Here is a 24,583-nt window from a genome sequence, read left to right as displayed (position 1 = left end):
ATCAACGGTAATTCGATGAAAAAATATTGTTTATATTGTTTCGTTACTTTATACTAATGTTCAACTCGTGGAATTTTAATTATGATTTATTACATTATTCTATTAGTAGAATTATTTTCTAAAAATCCTTTTCCTCGTCACGCTACGTTCAATAATAAAATAACGCAATATATTTCAGTGGCCCTCGTTGATATTGAAAAGTGAGGATTCAAAAATTCATCAATACAGTGACGATTCATGGCTTATAGGTGCAATAAGCATGTTTCAATAAAATTTTATCAACTAATTTAATTTTACCAAGAGACGACGGTAAGAAATATAAATTTTAGTCAAACCAATGTTTCTCAAATTTTACGAAACTTTAGACGTACATACATAATTCATTTCTTATTAGAAAAGTGACGCTCCACTTTCGAGACTCGTTGAAGAGCTTTTCAGGCATAAAAATTGTTCAGGAAAATACGGAAGTTGAAAAAAACTTATATTTGTTAAATAACATTGCACAATGCCCTCAAATAATCATAAATTACACGTACGATTGATAATGCAATTATAAATATGATAGCATTTTAATTGATATTCAATGATCTTCCGGGTATTAACTTGCATAACATGAATAGAGTTTCACATGACAATGGATATGTAGATGCGATCAAATCTCGTAAAAAACGTATCACTGTGTGTATAATCTACTTTTAATCGACTACCTTTACATACACGGCCATGCTGAACTTTGACCGGGGATCCACCGTTAGAGAGGTTGAGGAAGAGCCAAGGCATACGTGTGTAGCTTCAAGTTCTCGCAGTGTCTTATTCTCTCTCTCTCTCTCTCTCTCTCTCTCTCTCTTCATATCTCTTTGTCCATCTTTATCCTTTCGTTCTTTATTTCGAGAACGGAAAAGAAAAGAGATAGAGGAAGAGATGGCGAGAGATGGTGAGAGATGATGAGATGGAGAGAGAGAGAGAGAGAGAGAGAGAGAGAGAGAGAGAGAGAGAGAGAGAGAGAGAGAGAGAGAGAGAGGGAGGGAGAGTAAAAGTGGAACTTCCAGCGTCGGCTTGCTTCTGAGGCTGTTGGGTGAGGACATAGTCGGGGGACTTGATTCGTCTCCACGGGGAACCGAGAGTGAAACGATGCTTATCGAATTAGAATCGACCAAACGAGATTTCGGGAAAGTTTCAAGGAGGATTTGGCGTCTATGAGCCGGTGGTGAACGATAAAATATATACGCGTGCAATTGACTTGAAATGGAAAAATATTGGCAAGACTTCCATGGCGTGTATTTTTTTGTTTTTTTTTTTTTGTTTTGTTTTTGTTTTTTTATTTCACGGAATTTCATAGAAATTTGGATATACATCTTAATTAATGTTATTTCCTTGGAAGAGATTTTTGTCTATTAAAATTCCAGACCAACATAATAATATATTATTAATTTGATTAATCGTTTGATTTTCGTTGAATTAATTAACGAGTTGGCTGGATTATCTAGCTAGTCATCGTCGTAAGCGATTTGTTTAATCGAATCCGTTTGTTTATCCTAAAATTACCGCTTAATATTAAAAAAAAAAAAAAAACAAGATGATGACTCCAGGATATTATCGGATAATAAATATTACGACCTGTTGCTTTTATTTGAAGATAATTAATTAAGCTTATGCAATGTAGTATTCGAAATAATTTACGTTAAATCTTGTTGTTTATCTTGCTTTAAAAAGAAGTAAAAGAGTGCATTTTTTATTTATTATTTTTTTTTTATATAATACTCATGTACTAGTTTGTTTGTTTGTTTGTTTGTTTATTTTTTTGAATATTTGATCTTAAATTTGTACGAGACTGTGTGTACCAAATGATTAAGCCGAGGGAGAAAATTCATTTTCAATTTAAAAACAAAAACGGCTTATTTATATCTATTTTTCAAGCTGATTATGTTTGCTTTAATTATCTCGTCCACGTTACTTTTCAATTTCGAAGGTTAATTGTTAAGCATGAAACAGGAAAAATAATCCAAGACCAGTAACTCGTTGACTTATTAAAAAAAAGAAGAAAAAAATCACAAAAGAAAAGACAATGAAAAGTGATAGATCTGAAATAATTAGCACGAATTATATATCAGTCAAAGATAATATACAGTTGTAAAGTAATGAAATTTTATTGAAACGAAATGCCATGCACAATTGGCAACCGCTCATTATTTTATCAAATTGCATTAAGTAATTGTCCGAGCACCCAAGTTCCTCCTTATTACGCCTTCCACTGGTGCATAACGCTAAACGAGAAGTGTAAAGCGCGTTTGACAGCAAAGCAATCGGTTGACAGAGTTACGTTCCCTTTAAATGTGCAGTATCGGATCCTTCTTCTCGTCTTCTACGGCGCTCCGTTTTTCCCCCTTGGGGGAGCTGTCAACGTGGATGATTGTTCGTACCCTCCTTCGCAGCGGTCCCGCGGAACAAGGTGGGAAGTCTCCGCCCACGCTAACTGAGCGAGGCACGCTGATGATTTCTCACTTGTTTCGCTTTCTCTCTCTCTCTCTCTCTCTCTCTCTGTCTCTCGCTGCTTCACCTTAATACGGATAACTTATCTGGCGACATTGACAGCAAAGACCTATTCTCCGTACCGCTTGGCTTTAATGGATTAAACTACAGTACTTGCGGTTTTGGCGTCAATTGTTTTTTATTCGATCTTTGCTCTCTTGATTATGCGCCGTATTTGTTGCTTCGTTGCGAAGATGAATTGCACTTTGGTAAAAGTCTCCGCAGCTAGTTAAAAGTGCAGTTTAATTTATCCATTATGCCGCGTCTTCCTTCACTAAAGCATAAAGCAAAAAAACAAAACAAAACAAAAAAAACGAAACAACACAAAACAAAACAAAAAAAACGAAACAACACAAAACAAAACGAAAAAACGAAACAACACAAAACAAAACAAAAAAACGAAACAAAACATAACAAAACAAAAAACAAAAAAAAAACAGACGCAAAGAGACATGTCTTAAATGCCAGGCTTCATTCATAATATTTTGTCCAAGATATAATAATACAAAGTAAAGATAACCCATTGTCTTATATACACCTGAGCAATAACGTTTCCCAATAAAATCTCTCTCGAGTAGTCGTAGACCCTTGGAGCACTAAACTTTACGACGTCCATTTTTCCATAATAAACCTCAAGAGCTCGAGCGTTCAGCGGGACGTTAACTAACTCTCGAAATGACAAAAATGCTCGCGTGTATTCGAGGTTAAGGCAGCGCCGGTAAAATCGGGAGGAATAGTCGTAAGTCATCTCGTTATTCCGCGGCGCAGGTTAATTTAATCGAACTAGGCCATGTTAATTCCTCGAGATCGAACGTGTGAAAATGTCATCCGCTTGCGTAAGGCCTCGGACATGTTTATGGGGCGGTTACGGATTTGCCCGGAGGAACATGCGTTTCGTGCCTAGCTAATGGCCGCTTTCTCTCTCACTCACTCACTCATTCTCTCCCTCAATTTCATTTTGCCAACAACTCGGGAGAATTATACGTTAAAGGTGTGCTAAGCTGAGAGCCCAATCTTTTCTTTCCCTCCTCGCCTCGTTGCTTTTTAGTTTCTTTACCGATACAATTAATGTTTAATTCTCGTAATAGCGAAAAATACCATTGCGTTTGTTCGCAACAATATGACTAGCAGCAACAGTAACAGAAACAACGACAACGAGAACGACAACGACAACGACAATGTGCAACGGCAAACAAGGAAATCGCCCGTACTCGTTAAACTTTGGATCAGGATAATTTGCATGTGAGAAACGAGCGTTTCGATTGGGAATTCGTAACGAACTCGCACAAGGCGATAAAATGACTTAACTTTTTTATTGGGTACCATTGTCTAGGGGCGTTGCGAAATGATTCGAAATAACGTGTCAAATTAACTGCCGCACGATCACGTGTGTACAATTATTGCCGGCATTTAATATACCAGATTTATTAAATGCCCGATTAAAGTTTACTTTTATTACACGGCACGCCAAGTATCCACGAGGAAGGTACAAAAAAAAAAAAAAAAATAACGTAGAAATTTTTCCCAGCGTATTACGTATCTCAATTCACGACGGCAAATACATGCCTGTCAGAGACACGTAGTCCAGTTATTAATCCATATTCACATCGTTTCACTATTTTAATATGCAACAATTTAAAAAATAATTAATCGCAAACCGTGCAATAGTAGCGCGGCAAAAGCGCGAATCCACGATTTGTAGGGAGAAAATTAATAGAGAGGTCGCACACAAGCACACATTGCATGTGTCGCGCGCGGCTAATTTTTCAAGATTCCACCGAGACTGCAGGATCACGAGTCAGCAAGGATAGACTCACGGGAAAATGCGGCTTCGTTGAAAAGGATTCGTTAAACGGCCAGGCAGCCTCGCTTAACCGTTTCGATCCATCTTGTCGGCCTCGCCTTGGGCCCATCCCTCGCCTTTTCCACAGTTGCCGGTTTTTCCTCGCACTTTGACTCTTAAGATTTTCCACCTTGCGATTGTACATGCGGTAGGAATGCGCCCGAGCAGAGCGATAAAGTAAGATGGTAGATTTGAGCGACTGTCAGGAAATTGTCCGTATGTAACTAGTCATTCGTATGAGATGTCTCGTGCGAATCCTGAGATAATCGTTGAGGCTTCAGCGATAACGTTATCAAATTAATGTGCGCCCTCGTGTATTTTAACCGAATGCTTTATCATGATGCGAATGATTAATTTCATGAAAATTGCCAAAATGAAACGAAAATTATTTATTACAGTAAGCATTGCGGTAGCCTTCTTTGTTGTAGCTTTGCTTTTTCAATCTCAAGGCCAGATTAATTCAGTGACGAATTTTGTCATCTAAACAAGTTGAACCTGTAATTTACGATAAATATTGACCTCGTCCATTCAAGCAGATTTTAATAATATTTCAAACTGTGAAATTTTTTATTAAAAATTTTTTTGGTTAACGCGAAGGAAAAAAGATTTTTCTTTCAATGGTTTTGGCAATCCCTAGACATTACGCGGTCGTGAGAAGAAAAAGATTATTAAATAATTATCGCTTAAGGAAATCCAGCAATGTTCTTAAATATATGAATAAGTTAATTAATATTTTCATCTTTTATAAAAATATGATTTCCAACAACGTTGTGAGAAAAATAGTATTTTCATCTCTATTATTGTTATTAGAGGATGCGACGGTTTCTGTAAAAAAAAAAAAAAAAATTAATATTATTCCGGTTTATTGCAAAGTTTGTGCTTTTGTTTCATGAAATGAACAAAAAGGGTCAATAAAATATATTTCACAATATTTTCCTATTGTATCATCGAATGTTCGTTTAAAAGTTTAATTTAACGTTTACTTTATTTGGGCGGCTAAAGATAATTTTACATTAAGACAAAAGTCCTCGTATTTCTTTCAGTACGTCGTTGTGTCAATAATTCTTTCCTATTTACATATTGCAATATTATCAATGTATTATTAAAGTAATAATTATTAATAATGTCTACGTTAGTATTTTATTTGCGTTTAGTGCAGTGCAATTATCTACAATATTGCCGTAGAGCTCGCGAGGGAACCAATGGGAATATTGCAACTCTTATGCTAATTAATTTTAACATATTTTTATCAAGCTAATTTTTTTCTTTCTTTTTTCTCTTTTTCATTAATCTCAAAGATAATTCCAATACAGATGACAGAGTAGCTATTAATGTTGAGCGATTACGATAACCGTATTTGCATCGACCTGATTATTCAATAAGCAACTCATGATTATTAATTGATTGCAGGTAAGTTTTACTCATTACCCATTTCAAGTGTATAAAGAGCAATTTGAGTTCAGTGTATTCCCGATGAATACAACAATAATATGAGAAACTTGTGAAAAGTTTGATGTGAAAAGAGACATTTAATAAGAACTTAAAAACATGATAAAGTCATTTAATAGAGTAACTCGATCATATTTAACTTTGGTATTTTATAAAAAAATAAAAAAAAAAAAAAAATAAATAAAAAAAAAATATTTACGTATATTTTCTCAAGTATTGACAAAAGATGTACGATATGCCAAATAATATTTAACTGCCAGAATAGAGATTTATTGGCACGGGCATAAATATAAATTAAGGTTGTTTTGTAGGTTGAATTTAATTTTACTTCGCATAAAAATATTTTATTACAAAACTGAATATTCAGCGGGCACTCTGAGAAATCACTAGATGAGAAATTCGCTATACAAAATGAAACCGTGTATATATATATATGTTTTTATAGTGGTAAAGAATTTTATTTATTCCAACGCGCTCTTAAGTATTGCAATATTAAGACATCATTTATCTCATGACTTTTATAGGCATTAAAATAAACCGTTTTATTCTATTTAGCAACATTATAAACTAATTGTTAAATTCCATATAGCCTGCACATTTTTCAAATTATAAACTAATTGTTAAATTCCATATAGCCTGCACATTTTTCACCAATAGCTGCTAATATTTTAAAAATAATGGTGCTTTAAAATATTAATTACTCATCTCCGTATATGTGGATTGTTTCTTTACCAATAGAATCTTGACATTATAATCTAAAAGCATTGACGCATAACACTGAATCCACTCTACGTGAATACATCGGAGCATTCAGCGTTATCCGATAATAAATAATACAAGATACGTTACAATATGGCTGCGAGTACAATGTCAATTCAATGAGAACGTAACGCGAATGATACAATAATTCGAGTGGAAGGATAGACCTTTCACAATAATCAAGCAGCAGACACTCACGAAGCAATTAGAGAAGACACGGAAGGCGAAGGGATGGCCCCCGTCGACGATAATGCGAAGCATGAAACGGAGAAACCTCTTATTTTGCAAAAGCACTAGGCCGAAGAGATAGGATCGAGCTGCTCCAACGGGCGCTCCCCGGTGAAATTGAATCCTCGAGGCCGATCGTCCTGCATTATGACGCGAGCGAGGTGCAACCGGTTGCCGCCCGTGAGCGAGTAGTCCATGCTCGAGAGGCAGTCGCGTTACCTCCGTGCAGGATGAGCGAGGGCGTCGCTCATTTTCTTTCCTTTTATAAATTGAGTACTTAGTCGAGTGAGATGCCGGGTGGCGGGACAGGGAGGGAGGGAGGGAGGGAGGGAGGGAGGGGGGATATAGAGGATAGAGGATAGAGGATAGAGGATATCCATTTTTCATCTCGACGTCGTGGCCTGGGCTCGGAGAGAGGCTCGCCACTTGTAAAGCCAACCTGATATAAATATTTATTTACGCTATGGGGAAGTGTGTACTGTTATCTTGAAAGCTAAATTAGCCCCACATGTGGAGGATATGTAGAATACGTACGCTAAAGAATAGATTTTCATTTCCTCGTAAGGCGAATGGTATTTTAGCTTGGCAACCGTATTAAAAGGAAAAGAGAAAAATGAATTGCTGTTTGCATGTCTGCAAAAACAAGATGAAGAGAAGCTTTGACGATGCATGACCGATGATTTATTTTTGTTTTGTTTGTTTCAGGATTCGTATCGTGCTCACCGAGTCCCTGTAAAAATGTCGGAGTTTGCGTCTCGTCGCCACGCGGGGAATCACATTGCAAGTGAGTATTATCCTCCATCGCTATTCTCTTTCTCCTTCCCATAGAAGTATCATAATGTGCAATCACCATCGATTATTATTTCTAACGTAAAAAAAATAAAAAAAAATATCTTTGTTTTTACCACGTTTGCGATACTTTACTGCTACTCGCGTTTCACTATACTTGAACATTCTTTAGCTATTGCTGTTACATAACAATACTACACCGCTTATACTATTAAGCTTATTAATATTGCAAATAGGTGTAAATAGCCGAATACTCGTTGAAGAGAAATTTATTTGAAATAATATATTATTCACGAATACACGCTACGATATTATTGCCAATCTTATCTCTCGACAAAGGGATAAATATGCAAAAGAGACAGAGAGATAGATAGAGAGAGAGAAAGAGAGAGAGAGAGAGAGAGAGAGAGAGAGAGAGAGAAGAGCAAAACATAAGTCTAGGACTAGAGTCAGCTAAGCATATATTGTAAAAGCATGTATTATTGCTCGTTTATTCTTTCTCTCTCTCTCTCTCTCTTTCTCTCTCTGTGTTAGAGAGAGAGAAAGAGAGAGAGAGAGAGAGAGAGAGAGAGAGTGATACCGTCGTGTTGGGGCTATTCTCAGCTGATACTCGAAGCGAATGTAAATATTTCTATTAGTCGCGTCGAGGATGAAATTCGGTGAAAAAAGACCTTCGAGGGAAGTTCGAGGGAAGAGGGAAAAAAGGCCAGAATCGCGGGAGGAATGCGAGAACTGGTGAATGCGGAGCCTCCCACGCGATAGCCAACAGAACCGTCGCGAGAGAATAGACAGAGAATGGATGGACGCTCTCCCATCAAACCGCTCCTCTCCCAGCCGTCCTCCGTCCCACCGCCGCCTGGCCCTTCTCACCTAAGCGCCGAGGAATCGAGAGATCTTAAGAGAGCCGGAGGCGCCAGGGCCCTGAGACCGATGGCAGCCCTTTCGACCTTTGCATTAGGCTCCGTGCGATCGCTGCGCTCTTTGTTGGGGCGAGCGACGCCGGATCTGGAAAATCGACTGTGCGTGCGTCCGGATTTTTCTCGGCCGATCACGAAATCGCGAGCTCGACTGCCGGATTCGGTAGCAGCGCGTGGGATAATTGGAAAAGCGCCCGGGGCCCGCGGGAGCCTTGAATTATTCGCCCTCGACGATGCCTCGTTTTCTCCGTTTGTGGGTGTAATTGCGAGCGGGCCCGAGGCCTTTTTCGGCCTCTCTGGGAGATCACGGCTCTCCACTTTCACGATCGCGAAAATTGGAAGCCAGCGCAGTTGCGTAGTTTGTCGGCGAGACGAGGGGGGTTTTTTTCTTTGCGAAGCTTTTGCAAAACGAGTACCCTCGATCGGAAAGTTCACGATACGCGATCCTTGGCCAATCGATCGCTTAGGGTGCACGGGAAACATTATAAGTGGAAAAAAAAAAAAATGGAGAATTTGCATAAAATGAATAAGTCACATTAGTAGCTCTTAACGAAAGCCAACTAGAATGTGAAGATGCTGCGCCACGGAAGTAAATTCTATAATTATTTCAAAGTTCTTGAACTCGCATGATACGTATAATTACTCATATGTTTATACGTGATCAGGTGCGCGCGCGTATTTATTTGCAGCAGCTGATGAATCATTATGGCTTGAAGATGATTATTTTTGCGCGCAGACCTTTAATTGGGTTAAATGCGATGCTCGGATTTGCGAGGTCACAGAGCATCGATGTACATCGCATTTAGCGCGTTAAAAAAAGAATGTTTATTCGTAGACGTGCATTGGAGGTAAAATGGCCAGATATCTTAGCCTCGCGCTGATGGGAGAGATCAAATTTGCGTGCTACTGGACATTAAGCGAGTAAATTCAACGTCGGTGCAGGCAAAATACCATCATCGCCAACCCTGTACATTTACAAAACGCGTGGCGAATTATTGTACATTTGCGCTGAAAAAAAAAATTCTATAGCATAGTCGGTGAGCTTCGCCTTACACGAGCCGACATACTTGAACTTATAATCGATGCTAATCACAATATGTATATTGTGCAATGTTACACGTGAACTTGTAACATTTCTTACTATAAATAGTATAATTAATGAAGATGGTATCGTAGGTCTCGAAATAGCCTATAACTAGATAAAGACATATTGTATAAATAATGTAGAGTGGATGCAAGACTTGCATAGACTATACAAAGAATAATTACAGAAAAGAAAAAAAGAAAAGAAATAAAGAATGAAAAAGTGAGGGTGAGAGAGAGAGAGAGAGAGAGAATTGAGAAAACATTGATATATTCATAGCTTGGAAATTTACTGGAAAAAGGTGACTTGAAAATTTCATAATCTTTCTTACAATAATAATAATATTTTAATTTATTAAATGTTCGTATGACGTGGATCGCGAGACTACTATACGTGATTTACAGGAAATTATTTATCGCTTAATATGTTTTACATTTTTTTTTACCACTAAACTTCATTTGCATTCTGCAATAGAAATGATAAAAAATTTCCCTTGATTTTACTTTATTATGCATATAAACCGCACATTTATGGGCCTGCGAAACCTATAATATCCGTTATGCTTCCGTTACGAATAAATAAAATAAAGCAATGACGATTCTTAAAAAGTTTTCCTATTGTTCGCCATTTTTTTTCTATCCTACGCGTTATAGGATCATTACTTTCATCATTTCTTAACGATTGACAAATTTTCAAGGCGATCGATAGCGTTAGCCCAGTTGCCATGCATTTTTTCTGATTTCTTTTATATCAAGTAAGAGAAATTCGCAGATGGAAATGATGTATTGCGATGAAATATTATTGGCATTAAACGCTACTAGACAATGGAATGTCGCGTCATTCCGTTATGTTTTGATCGTAGCGCGTTCTTGCTGCTCTACAATCGTGTTGTCCAACATGTAAAAAGAGTTACAGAGAAACGAGGGTGACGGGAATAGCGGCGGGGGGGGGGGGGGGGGGGGGGGGGGGGGGGGGGGGGGGGGGGGGGGGGGGGGGCGAGGGACACGAGGAGGAGGATAGACGTTGAAGAAGAAAAGAAGAAAAAAGTAACGGGCAATGACTATTGGATCACAGTCAAATCACGAGCGTCGCTCCGACACGATGCAATATCAAACACAAAGGATGAGGTGTGCTCGCGCGCGCGCGCGCGCGTGTGTGCGAAGAAACGGAACTTGCCTACGGCCGAGAGCGACGCCATAATAGTCGCGGTGTCCAGTATTATCCGAGCGCTCTCGTGATCCGACAACGCATTTAAATTGCTTCTTTTATCCGTCGCATTATTCGCGCATGTACAAGCCAACTACTCTTCCATCTCCACCCTCCGCCCCTCTAATTTTCCAATTATACGACAGCGATTGCGTTGCTATTGAATGCATTGAACGAGGTATTTCGTGGATAAAAAAAAAAAAAAATTAAAAAAAAAAAACAAAAAAAAAATAAAACGAGATATGCAATAAGGTGAGCCGGTGGTTCAGGTATTACCGGTACTACTCAGCTGCCATATTTTGTCCTCCCATTGCGCAATCATAATCCATGGTGCAGGCTATTTTAAGGAGTCGACTTGAGCTTTAGTACGCGCTCGTTATTAGTCCGACATTTAACGCAGGAATCCGTTTGGATTGTGGATTTGAATGAGCCGCGGGGGCAATGCGCCGATCTACTATTTATTATCCCAAGCCGTAGTAATGTAAGGACGCTGGTCGAATAGCAACGAAGCGGTCGGTGCTCGGTGAAACTGCACAACGGCTCCCATCGTCGCTAATGTCTCTCGGCATCTCAATCTAGATCGAGGGGAGGACGGCCAATGCCATGGAAATGTATTCGGCTAATAATCGCCATAAAGTCCCTCGACCTCGCGTTCACCTTCCTATCGACAACTCCAAAGCTCCTTATAATCACGGCGTGATCGTCGACTCGAGCTCCTCGTCGTGCTCCATTATGTCGCATTGCGTCCGCGCGAAATCATAGGACTCTAGGCACGATAATCCTCCTCCCATACCCCCACCACCCCTGTCGCAAACAATAAGCTTAAGAGTAAGGCCGTTGAGCTTAGACCTGTCAGCTACTCCTCGTTTCGCTGATGCGAATATTCGTATTTTTCGTTACAAGCATTTGTCCTTTTTGGCCGGGCAGTTTCACAATGGGATACTTGATTATTTATTACACTTGGAGAGATTTGCATTTTATTAATTTATTTACAATTAGCGAGGCCTCGTTTCCACTCTCAGTCCCGAGGAATTCGTTTCGCTCAATTTAGCTCGCTCGCTGCTTACTATACTTATCGGCGATTCGACCAACCTCATTTCGCCTCGATTTTCAAATGCCCTCGGCATCTCTTATCTCCGTGAATTATGCTTACTCTTGCGGACTAACCGCCTTGAAATAAGGCGTTGTACATTTTTATCGAAGGCGGGTACGGTTGACGATACGTTTAAAACCATACCGTACCATACCGAACTTACTTACTCTCGTTAGATGGAAATGCCAGCGTTATCGATGAAACTCTCGAATACTCATACTTGGTGTGAATTATAAATTGCAAAGTAATTTGAATTTATCAAACTTGAGATATTGAAGGGCGCGCGTAGATGAGAGATATTTTCGCTATTTAACTGTTCGCAGCTCGATGCATATTAAAAACATTGTTTTCTATGCATACAAAATTATTTTAATATCAAGATCCCAGGATGTAATTGATAATGTTTCGGAAGGAAATTCTTATCTAATAAAATCCTGTCTATCGTTCCCATATGAATCGTATCGATTGATAATACACTTTTATTTTATTATTTAATTCATGAACTAATGCACGATGATGCTTGTAGCATTTAAGCATTTTGTTTGAGAAGCAGAATTAGATGAATAAAAGCGAGAAGAAGAAAAATGAAGAAAACGAAGAATATTAAATACCGTTGATGTTCTTGCATTGATAGGGTACTTTTCATAAAATATGCGGTTATTCAAATTTATTTCTGAAAGAGTATTAAACGAGATATGAACGGTACTCCTCGCATCTTCTATCCCAATAATTAAACTCACGGCAAAACAACCTTTGAACGTACATAGAATACGACACGTTATAATGCAAAAATTCTTAGAATCTAATTAAATTAAAATGTAGTATTTCATTGGAAGCGCATGCGTGATTGGTCGTTCCTAACGCGAATTAACCCGCGCAAAAAGAAAGCAATAAGCAAAGACAAAAAAGAGATAAAATTTCAAGGAAAATAAGAATTGCGGATATCGAGGCGCACGTTACAGCAAAAAAAAAAAAAAAAAAAAAGATGACAAAGACAAAAGTAGGAACATGCATTTTCTTTACAATTACATACCTTACAGTCCATACATGTCTGCACAAATGTATTATGTATACCGTTAATAACACAACCATGGTCCGTTGTTATTATAAGCTCGGACACTTTCCGTTTTACCAAGTCCCTGAAATTGCATTTATGAGGAATGTCGATTTGTATTGGTAGTCGCGTAAACTAAACTAGTTTTTCCTCTTCTTATATTATCTCTTGTCAGAGTAAATTGGTGCTATTTTCTAGCATTACATAATAATAATACTAGCTTTTCGATGCAAACGTCTTAAGTGCGCCTATTGAGTATCCTTTGCTCTTCCTTATAATATTCGATTTGATGGGCGATAGGTCGTAATGCCGAGATAGGAACTATAAATAATATCAAGTATCTAGCCTCATTTTGCAAACAACGTATTATTCTGATGCACGAGAGGAGTTTCGACATTTGTTATTAAAGTTTGATATCTTGTTTGATCGTCCAGTTATAAGGATTTACGTACGAAGTATAAAATTTAACGATAAATTTTATTACGCTCGTTTCCCAAAAGTCTTTCATTCGCAAATTTTTTACTCGCGCCTTATTCTTCGGGCTTTACAAGTACAATAAATCATTGTGCAATAAACAACAACAACAACAACAACAACGAAAAATAGAAGAAAAATAATAATAACAAAAAAGGGTTAAAAAGTTGAGAGCCAAGATGTAACGAATAATAATTTATAATAGTAATAGTAATAATAACAACAACAATAATAATAATAATAATAATAATAATAATAATAATAATAATAATAATAATAATAATAATAATAGTAATAATAATAATTGTAATAATTGTAATAATAATAATAATTGTAATAATAATGATGATGATAATGATAATGATAATGATAATGATAATGATAAAAATGATAATGATAAATAGCGATTGGGGAGAGCAATGAATGAAAATGCACGTCAAGGGAAACTTTCCGATCGACCTTACGAATAATCGCTTATCTCCGATAATTACTTTTCCGTCTTTGTTATAATTGCAATTATTATAATTGTTAATGTCGACACCACACAAATACAGCATAATGACATAACATTCGTTGTGCCGTCATTAGGAAACCTCGGAGCATATAAAATTGTGTTACAGACACTACCGCACTTAACCGTGTATAAATATTATTGATATCGCGCGTCCGCCTCGACTCTGACCGACGCCTCTATGAACATTTCGAACAATCGATATCTCAATGCTCCGAACAATGGTATCGACGTATAAAAGAAAATTTGGTTCACGCATCGACGACACAAGTCAGCCATATTATTAATATCATTGAAAATTCCCATAACCGCAATAACGGGGCACAAAAGTTTAAACTACCCTTATAAAAGCATCGGCCCCTCTCCTAATGAGCGTCGACCGTTACGTTCGACGCACATGATATTCACTTCAGAATTTAAGCGACTCCCACCCTCCTGACCACCAACCCCCTCCCACTCCCCATAATAAATCTCAATAATCGTCTCGGAAGCTACTTAGGCAACAAAGAGAACCTTTTTTTTTGACCCTAGATTGAAAATTGAACGATTGCTCGTAAGACGCCTCCTCTTTTATGAGCTAAAAGCGCGCGCGCTTAATCCACTGGAACAACAAATTTGAACAGCGCCACTTGACAATATGGCGAATTAAAAGCAACCGATGGACCTTGCTTGGGGTGCTTTTACAATGGCCAGTGAAAAATCTCTCTCCCCCCTCCCCTCCCTCCCTCCCCCCGCCCCCCGCGACGCGTGCAGCACGCGCACGCTTGGCTAAGTGCACCAATTGCTCACTCGTTTTGTGGACACTCGTCGCGCGCTTCTCCCTCCCTTCTTCTGTCAGCCGCGTAGTGCATCTTCTGCTCTCGTTCTCCCCTTCTGCACCCTCTCAAGCATATATACATATATAATATATATATATATATATATATATATATATATATATATATATAATATAATCGCTTTCCCCGGTTGGCTTCTTTTTTTTTTTTTTTCTACATTGACGCGTGCTTGCTCACGCTACATTGTCCACGGGGATGCGTGTGCTTGGAATTAGGGATGCTCGGTGCCGTTAAATATTTTTAAAGCGATACACATGGCGCGTCCGAGCTCGATTCCCTTTTCTCATTCGTCGAGCGTCAGGTTTTTATTTCAAGGATTAGCGGTCGTTATCAATAGCTCGGCAATCTAAGCGTTAAAGCTTACGCTCGCCTCGCACACGCGCACGATCCACCCACAACGTCCGTGCATGACGCGCGTGCATTGACAAGCTTTTAAGAACTTTTTCCAACCATTTCCTTACATTGCGTAATTATCGCATTGTAATTTCCAATCGATAAGCACTTTTTATAATGGCAATGACGCAACGCGTGGTAATACTGCATCATATCCCTTTTATTTCGTAGTTGCATAAGCCAATCCAATATCATGTGCATTCTGTGTGTGAATATATATATATATATATATATATATATATATATACGAATGTGCGCGTGTGTCAATCAATTTGTTGAATTTGCAATGAATGCTGAATGGAGGATATAAGGTAAACTTTAATATTTCAAAGGACGATCTATCCATTTACCAAACGGGACACGATCGGACATTGTCCCTAATCCAATTGATCGATAATTAATATTCACCCAAGATAGCAAATTGCCGACCAATCGAGTCGGAAGTTGCCGGCCTTCGCGTGGAAATTTAAGCGTACTTGCTTCGTAAGAGACCTTCCGGCTCTGAATCGGACCACACTCAGGGTGGCTCACGTGCGCCAACTAAAGCGACCGCGTAGACGAGGCCGTTGTCGATGGTCGATGGTTGACGGATTCTGCAATCCCATCTCGCCCATCGACACGCGCTCCGGACGCACGTGGAGAGGCCGCGTGCAGCCCGCCACGTGACTTGCACCTCGTCCTCCCTTCGCCGCGTGCGCCCAATAAAGGGTTCGCCGCGGTCGTGTTTTCCTTGGGCTGGCCGGGGAAAGAGCCGCCAAGCGATTAGCCCTGCAGTCCCCGCCACAACATCCACGATCGCTTTTGCGTCGTTTTTATTCGATTGGGTTGCCGAACGCCGGCTCAGGCGGCGGATTTGATCGGCGTGGGTCGGTGGTGGTAGGTAGGAGGTGGGTCGGAGGTGGAGGGGGATCGAGCGAGCGAGTGCGAGGATCCACATGTACTTTGGCACGTTCGTATTCAACGTTCTCAGCTTTGTCCGCGAAGGTAACGAATGGTCTATCAATTTAGTGTGAAAAAAAAAAAACAAAAAATAAAACAACAACGGCTGAGAATTGATATTATTGTTGTTGTTGTTGTTGTTGTTATTGTTGGGGAAATGACCAAATTCGTGTCGATTAATAACGATCGCTTATTACAAATATCCCGGTCACGTTGCTCCGTGTAGACTCGGAAAATTGTATATTTTTCACATTTTAAAGGCATTTTTTTTCTAGTGACAGTTGCGCGCATGGATCAAGCGAAGCTCTCGAGCGCATTCACGAGGTCGGGCGCTGACAAAAATTTGACGCGAAGGGGCGATTATATTCCGAATGGACGAAACGGCTCGCAATAGAGTATCTGCCGGGCGATGTTCCTTAGGCGTAATTCACTCGACAAACAAAGCACCGATTGCACGGCGACAAAAAGTGAGACGATATCGCGCACGTGTCAGCGTCCTGGCACTCCTAAGTCGTCCTTATGCCCATTTTGGGCCGTCGATGGTGTCGGTGATGAAACAACGGAATGAAAAGCAGCGGACGCAACCGAGATGCTATTTCCCGGCGCCACGATGGAATCACCTTACGGAAAGGTGCCCGTTTGCTCGTGGACGAATGCCAAGGCCCCCCCCCTTCCGGGTGGGGTCTTGGAACCCCTTTTCATCTCTCCCCTTCGCTGATTTGTTTTCGCCGAAGGATTAGCCACTGTGGACCAGAACTAGGCTTACACTGAAAAGTACCTCGACACTTTTGAGCCGCGCGGCGCAGCGCTCTAGCAAGTTTTATGGTTCGGGAAAGCTATTGACTGCCCGGGGCATTACATTATTTAGTTGGCTTTTCGTGTGTTTCCCGTGAGACGCTATAATTATCGATGATTGAGGAGTCAATTTAATAACGCCGTAATATCCCTGGGCGTTTGTTTGGTCGGTAATTGAGCATTTTCTCTTTCGCCAAAGTGTAAGCGTTCCCCGGCATCGGCGACGCCGTCGTAAATAAAGTTAATTTCCTGCAATTTCTCGCGCTTTATATTCATCAGATCTAAAAATAACGTATCCATGAAATGCGAGTTTAAGCGCTTTACGCTGGAATACCCAGGCTTGATTAAGTCTTCATCTGTCACAAAAACCAACAGAGTAGCGAAGAAAATGCCGAGACTGCGGTGAGAAAGGACTCTCGGGGATAATTCAATTTCCGGGAGGAATTGTTCGAGAAGGAAGGGTAGAAAGCATCGTTCGTAGGAAAAACTCGTAGTAATCCGTATATTATTTCTTTCCCCTTTATTATTATTATTATTATTATTATTATTCTTTTGTATCTCTTTTTTATCTATCATCTCTTTGCTTTTGTTTATTTCTTCGTCTCGACGAAATAATGGTACGATTCGCTCTGGCGCCCATTCCCAGCTATATAAACGGTGATTGGTTCTAACGCAACAATTGCGCCAAGAGAACTTTTCGCCAATCCTATCGTCAATGTCCATTCGTATTATAAGCCCTGCCCTCGTGGCGTGGTAATGACGTAGCATCGGGATCCTCCACGAGTCCATGTCCGACTCCGAGTCCTAGATTACGATTATCGCCACTTCTCTTTAAAATTTGATTTTCGATTTGCCGATAGATAGCTTACTCCTGATTCCGGGAAGGATCGCCGCTTTCTCTCGATACCCGAGGCCACGCCGCTTACGACGTTAACGATCGAGGAAGGACGTGTAATCGCACGACATTACACGCTCGTAATACGTAATGGACAACCGGTATGCGCTAGTAGTTACAGCGAGACTCGTCGCGCTGGATTTGGGCGAGTCTGATTTATCGGTAGCGCCTGATCGATGGGAAACGTTAATGCTTAGGCTATCCAGGCCATCGCCCAGACAATACTTTCCAGGACGAATTAATTAATCGGCTCTCGTGCATATATTCACATTTGTACACGGAGCCTTAATGGGCCCGCAAAGGTTCGCGATCACTCCCAACGTTTCTCCCATATCGGTATCGAGCGACGCGCACCTTATTCGCCGTTGATCGATGATATCGCGACGTAACACGCTTAATGTCAAAAACCAATGTAAATTCACCAGCGAGGCATCGCCGACGTTGCAAAGAGAGAAATTGAGAGAGTGAGTGAGTGAGTGAGTGAGTGAGTGAGTGTGAAAGAGAGAGAGAGAGAGAGAGAGAGAGAGAGTGCAAAAGAATAAGGGATGAGGATAGAGGGACACGTGTACATCGAAGACCGTGCGACGTTATATTATTGATTAATAATATTGGTGGTCGAGTCGCGTATCGCACACTTTCATTCGTACTCGTTAACCGTTAAAGGAGCGTTACATTCACTGGGAGCATCGCAGTGTCAGTTGGAGGTTTATCGATCAGCGCGAATCGCGGCGTCCCGCCTTTAAGTCATAACCACGGATTAGTAAGAAGGCGTAATCTCGTAATAACCAAAAATCAATTACTCTTATCGAAAAGTTGCCGTCCCAGGGATTTCGATTTTAGCGCCGTAAGCGGATGCGCAAAAAAAGAAAAGGGCAATAAAAAAAAAAGAAAAAACGAGACCCGCGCCGCTATCTCCCGTCCTCGAGAATTCAATTTAAATGTCCAGACTGATCTACGGCTTACACGTCGAGTCATTTCGTTATCTCCTGCTCCTCGTCTAAAAAGCGGCTTTCGACTTGGCTAATGCCTTGGCCCGGGCCACCTTCTCTTTTTCATCGGTCCTCGCTCCCTCGTACTGCAGCCACTAGACGCGCACCGGAGTCACGATGACGAGGCGTGCCCTGTCAAAAAATGCGAATCCCCCCCCCCCCCCCATCGCCATCAACCCCCACTGCCATCCCCGTCCTCGACCATTGCCGGATTATATGGACATCCCGCGGAGTAGGACCAACGGGCGTACGTTAGCGGGATCGAGGAAGATCATCGCGTACGTGCGGCTGTGTGTAGCGTTAGGGGATACCTTCGGGGGCGTACTCCAAATACTCTTGACTCGTTGTTCTCGCTCGTGGGTACTTTGTTATGACGTAGGGCGGCGGAGGGCGGCGATTGATACGGCCGACTTGCGCTCACTCGCGAATCTCGAATTTATTTCAATCGGGGATTCGGTGAGGAGCTCGACGATGCTTTAACCTAACATTTTTACAGGAGATGGAGGCTGATTCGCGCTCACCTGACGTCCCGTCAACCGCTAAACTTTTTCCTTAACAACCGATAACCCGGATTTCGCATGATTTATTTACTGGATGAGTGATTAAAGGCTATTGTATGAAGCAAAGGCAATGAGCATTGTATATCTCATATTCAGCTATTGTACTTTGGTTTTTTCTTCATCCCTTTCTTCTCTCCTTTATTTTAATCACAAGTGTCATTTATAATATATTACAAATCGCATTACAGCTATTGTTCATTGTAACCAGCAGATGGATGTTACTTATATGTAAATAATAATATTTTGTTATAATTGGGAAATGGGGCTTTAATCATTGCATGCGAGTCATTTTTTTTCTTTTTTTTTTTTCTTTGCAAAGCATCGTATTTTGCATTAATCGCAGAGTCGCGTATTAGGTGCGATAAATGTGGCGAAAAACATATTTATATATATATATATATATATATATATATATATATATATTGAGGTGCGATAAATGTGGAGAAAAACATATTTATATATATATATATATATATATATATATATATATATATATATGTATATATTTTGTGTAAATGATGGTAAATAAATAATAAACTCGCTGCGAAACTGCATTATTTTTCTTATCACAAACAGGAATTTGATAAAAAATTCTTTTCAACTATCTACTACAATTAGATTAGATAATCTATTATCATGGCGCGTATGAGTGTTAGGCATTCGAGAAGCAATAAGTAAACACATACGGCTAAAATCATTATAAAAAGCAACGATTAAGTAATAAATGTAAGCTCAGCTAAGAGCGTGGACAATGCCGTTTTAGCGATAGTTTTAGCAAGAAATTTAAGCGATACTCGAAGAAATCTTGATCTTATCAGCAATACGAGCTGCCGTTCCTGCCTCGCCAAACCCCCCCCCCCCCCCCCCCCCCCATTGCCCTAACCAACACGCGCCATCCCAAGCCCCCAGCTGGCACCGCCACCCCGTATACGCCCGACGACTTGACCAATACAATCGATAACATTTCACACCGTGCGAAGAGTGAAAAGTAAAAAAAAAAAAAAAGAAAAAGAAAGCATCCAAGTTATTCAACAATTGCGATATAGAATAATTTCGGTCGAGCATTATTAGCAAGGAAGAAAGTGTAAGCATTCTCACACGCGCCTCACGTTTCCTCTTCAAAGTCTCGGGCTTTGCAAGTTCCATTGTGCTCGATTTTTATCTGGCCTTTCTCATCTGCTGATCAACTTCTTTCTCTTCTTTAGAAAAAGACTCGGGGCCCTTGCTCAGCGAGCATTTCATTTCATTTCTTTTCTTTTTTTACTCAGTCTGCAGTTTCTCACTACATAAATAAGCCGTTCGAATATTATCTGATATTCCAACATAAAATAAGCCGAGTGTGTATTTATTGCATTGCAACATTAACGCAACACACGTACATTTCTTCCTTAAACATTTCTATTTTCATTACTTAATATGTGCATTTAAGCTAGCCTACCGGGGCTAATTGATAATTAAAACAAACAAAACAAAAAAAAGCAAACAAACAAACAAACAAAAAACGAGTTCTTGCGCTTAATCTTGTGGGCCGACATTTCCATTTTCAACTGGTTTTTCCGTTAAATTTTCACGATGACTAATCAGACGTTCGTTAATTTTATCCTACATTAAATAGCGTTTATGATAGGGATTGTGCGCTTGGCACCGAAAGAAAAGCACAACCATGTTTTGTAGACAATGCTGGGGGATTAATTGATAGATCATGCGCAATGTAAATAATTCGGGAAATAACCGAGCCGTCGAGGAACAAATGATTTGACGTAAAATCAACATCCCTCGATTCCTATTACTTCGCCAATTTTCTATTTACCACTACTACCTTACGCAATGCTATTATTACTGGCGACACACACTGAAAACGATGCTAAGCAGCACTACTTTGTAAATTCGATTTTTTTTTTAAAAGTGGTGGGTGGGTTGGTGGAGGGGGGAGGGGATAGTCGTCGAGCTGCAAACCGATCTGTCTATTCTCTCGGAAATCCTAATCGGGCATTAATGCGGAGCATCCGTGGCGTCAAAGCGAGCGTTTCCCTATGAATTCCCTATGCTCGAGGATACTTTGTTATGGCGTCAGAATTACCCGGATGGAGGAATATGAGACTCGTGCTCGCTCGAGTCCGCGAAACGACACGAAATCGACTCGATCGAGTGAGAACAGGAGAGCCAAAGCAAGGAAGGGAGGCTGACCTCAAGGGGTGGGTAGCCAAGTGCGTGGAAGAGTGGCGTTTGAGAACCGCGGACACAACCCTCCTCCTGGTGCGTGCGTCGAACGAAGCGACGAGGGACAACGTCGTCGTGGCTATATGACGCTATTGGTATTGGTGGTGGCGGTGGCGGTGTCGGTGGCTGTGGGTTGCCGTTTGGCTGGATGGAAGAACGGAGTGGTAAGGGGGAGAAAGGGAAGCGCGATGCAGCTCGACGCTCATCGCCCCGGAGGACGACGGAGGCTCCCGAAGAGAGAGAGAGAGAGAGAGAGAGAGAGAGAGAGAGAGAGAGAGAGAGTGAGTGAGTGAAAGAGCGGCCGAGGGGCAGAGCGAGGCGGCGGCATCGCGGCGACGTTCCCACGCTCCCTCCATCTCTCTCTCTCTCTTTCTGCCCCCCCCTCTCTCCTCCCCCCCCCCCCTCTCGCCCCCCACCCTAACCCTACGGCCACCATCCCTCCCTCTACCGAATAACCGGCTCGCGAACGCCGAGCCTCGCCATCTGTCAGTCCGCTCCGTCGCACTCGCTCTCTTTTGCCCCCTCCCCGCCATTCCGCCCCACCCTCCCTTCACCAACCCTCCCGGCAGCTCGCCTGCCACAATGTTCTGGATTGGGGAAGCCCGTTGGCGGCCCCCCGAGCGCGTGCCCAAGAGCCACCGTCGGGGTTCGACTCGCGCCCAAGCGGATATCTAACTTACCGGCTCCGGCCGTAAAAATCCGGCGCCACGCGTTTTCCCGCTGGAATTTCGCGGGCTTGCGCTGCTCGCTTTTCCCCCTTGGCTTTCTTACGTCGCGCGCCAGCTCCAGCACAATCTGCGGCCCTGCTCGCCGGGGACCTCCATTACTGACCGACGTCGATATGTGATGGTCGCGGCAACGCTTCGATTGACACACTGCTCTCCCCGGGCGATCCCCTCGACCCCGTCAAACACCTTATCTCCTCTTCCTTATCTATCCTTTATTTCTCTTCTCTTGGGATCGCCTTCGGTCTCGGATTATTACGGACATCGCTATAAGCAACCGAGTCATCTACTCCTCGCTTATGCAATACACCACCATTTATTTATAAGAGCGTGAAGGAGTGGACAAAGTAGAGCTGCTTTATCGATTGAGAATACGCGCGCTTATCACTTATCATTACGATTTTAATTTTAAAAGAGTTTAAATAATCACTTACTAATAAATAATAAGCCACGAATTTTCGATTATATCTGCTGAACAGTCGCAACATCGCGTTGGTTTTCTTCGATCGTGACCAATCGGTGTCACGTCGGTTTCTCGGTCGGTAAAAAAAAATTGCGCGCGCATGGTCTCCTGATACGTTAAGACTACTTCTTACAATATCGATATCCATTGATAATAATTAAAATCTTGTCTATAGAATTCTCGCAGCCAGAGCATCGAAGTCTCGACGAGTGTACTATATTACGTATTTCCTTTAATCGCCGTCCCATGCCAGCCAATTATACAAAAAGTTTTACATATATTACAAATACGTCTATCTCTCTCTCTCTCTCTCTCTCTCTCTCTCTATATATATATATATATATATATATATATATATATCTGTTTGTCGCGCGCGTGCCTGACGTTGATTTAAGGATAAAAATGCGAATATCGCGGATCTCGCATAACTCGCACTCCAATTATACACTTTTGAATTTCGATTCGCATGAGCTTACGTCAAGAACGTCGCATAAACGTCGTTTGACATTTATAAGTAGCAACTCGGCGGCATCAACGAGCTCTCGAGCCAAACTTCCGTCCGTTTGTATCATCGCTCTACATTTTTCCTCGCTTCCCTTCCTCACCCCCCCCGCCCCCAGCCACCATCCGTTTATCGCAAAAAAGTCGATTCACGCTCACGCAAGGTATTTTCAATTTATCGCCACGGCGCATAGTTTCCGTGGAAGTATCGAGGCTGGTAGCCGAGCTCCGGGCTTGTGAACTCGAATGCGCCATTTGCTCGGGGAAGCCGTGCCTTCGTTACGCTGTATTTGTACGCTTCGATGCAACGAATTGGATTTAACATTCTTTTTTTCAATGTTAACGAATGGTACTTCATCTTGGGAAAGCTATTTACACTAGAGAAAGCTTGAATATAAATATTAAAGTAAAATAACCATTACGAGGTAAAACAATTTGCTCTGGTCGTTGCAAATTAGCTTCTTTCCTTTGCTTTTTTCTTCTTCTTTGTTTTGGACAGTTGCGAGAAGCTTAAAAAGAAAAAAAATGATTACAGTATCATCGTAACTAACGAAACCATACAAGTATTCGTATTGGCAGTCTTTGTTTATATCGTTAGATTTTTTTTTTTTTTTTTTTTTTTTTTTTTTTTTTTTTTTTTTTTTTTTTTTTTTAATAAGTTGGCTAAGTTAATACGGCACCGTAATTAATATAGCAATTTCATATGATAATTCATAAATTCTTTCGTTACGTTCGTCAACCGCTAGCCTAACTTATTAAGCCTATTCATTGCTACGTCATTTGCACGTCGCACGTAACGCAAAGTACGTATTGTCTACATAAACATTAGCAACGTGCTTATGTAAAAAATGTCAATGTTTCTTAAGGAAATTATATTTTTTTTTTTTTTCGTTTTGTTTTGTCATTCTCGTTCTTATCAACATTGCGCGAGTGTGCGTAATTGAAAGGGATTGTCAGTGGACGAGAGTGTCGGAACGAGTGACTCGATACACGCCTCGGTATTCTCCTGGATGAAACAAAGTATTTGTAAAATGTGTACGCAGATAACTCTGACACTGTTGCATGCACTGTAATTGACGGGTCGGTGGTTTTAACACCAAAGTGTTGATTGACAGTGCGAATATTGTTACAGTAGTCTCGGTGGGGGCAGGGTTCAATGCCGACCAAAAGAACAATAACTTAGCGTTCATTAGAGGCGTGGGTATCCGACGAGTATACTACCACCGTTTTCCCTCCCTTCCGCCTGCTTTCTCATCTCATCCCCAGTCCCCATCACTCTCTCTCTCTCTCTCTCTCTCTCTCTCTCTCTCTCTCTTTCTCTCTCTCTCTCT

General features: G+C 41.0%; 1 protein-coding gene across 1 annotated transcript in view; it reads left to right on the top strand.

Annotated features, from left to right (window-relative positions):
- N (neurogenic locus Notch protein) overlaps positions 1–24,583 on the top strand; it is a 370,307-nt gene that overhangs the window by 73,241 nt on the left and 272,483 nt on the right. Inside the window, exon 2 of the mRNA XM_011502136.1 lies at positions 7,514–7,592. Within this exon, the coding sequence (XP_011500438.1) occupies positions 7,514–7,592 (79 nt within the window). The remainder of the gene's footprint in view (positions 1–7,513; positions 7,593–24,583) is intronic.

The sequence above is a fragment of the Ceratosolen solmsi genome, unplaced genomic scaffold, assembly GCF_000503995.2.
Source record: "Ceratosolen solmsi marchali unplaced genomic scaffold, CerSol_1.0 scaffold43, whole genome shotgun sequence".
Classification (NCBI taxonomy): Eukaryota; Metazoa; Arthropoda; class Insecta; order Hymenoptera; family Agaonidae; genus Ceratosolen; species Ceratosolen solmsi.
Note: the sequence above shows the minus strand (reverse complement) of the source record. Positions and strands in the feature narration are given on the sequence as shown.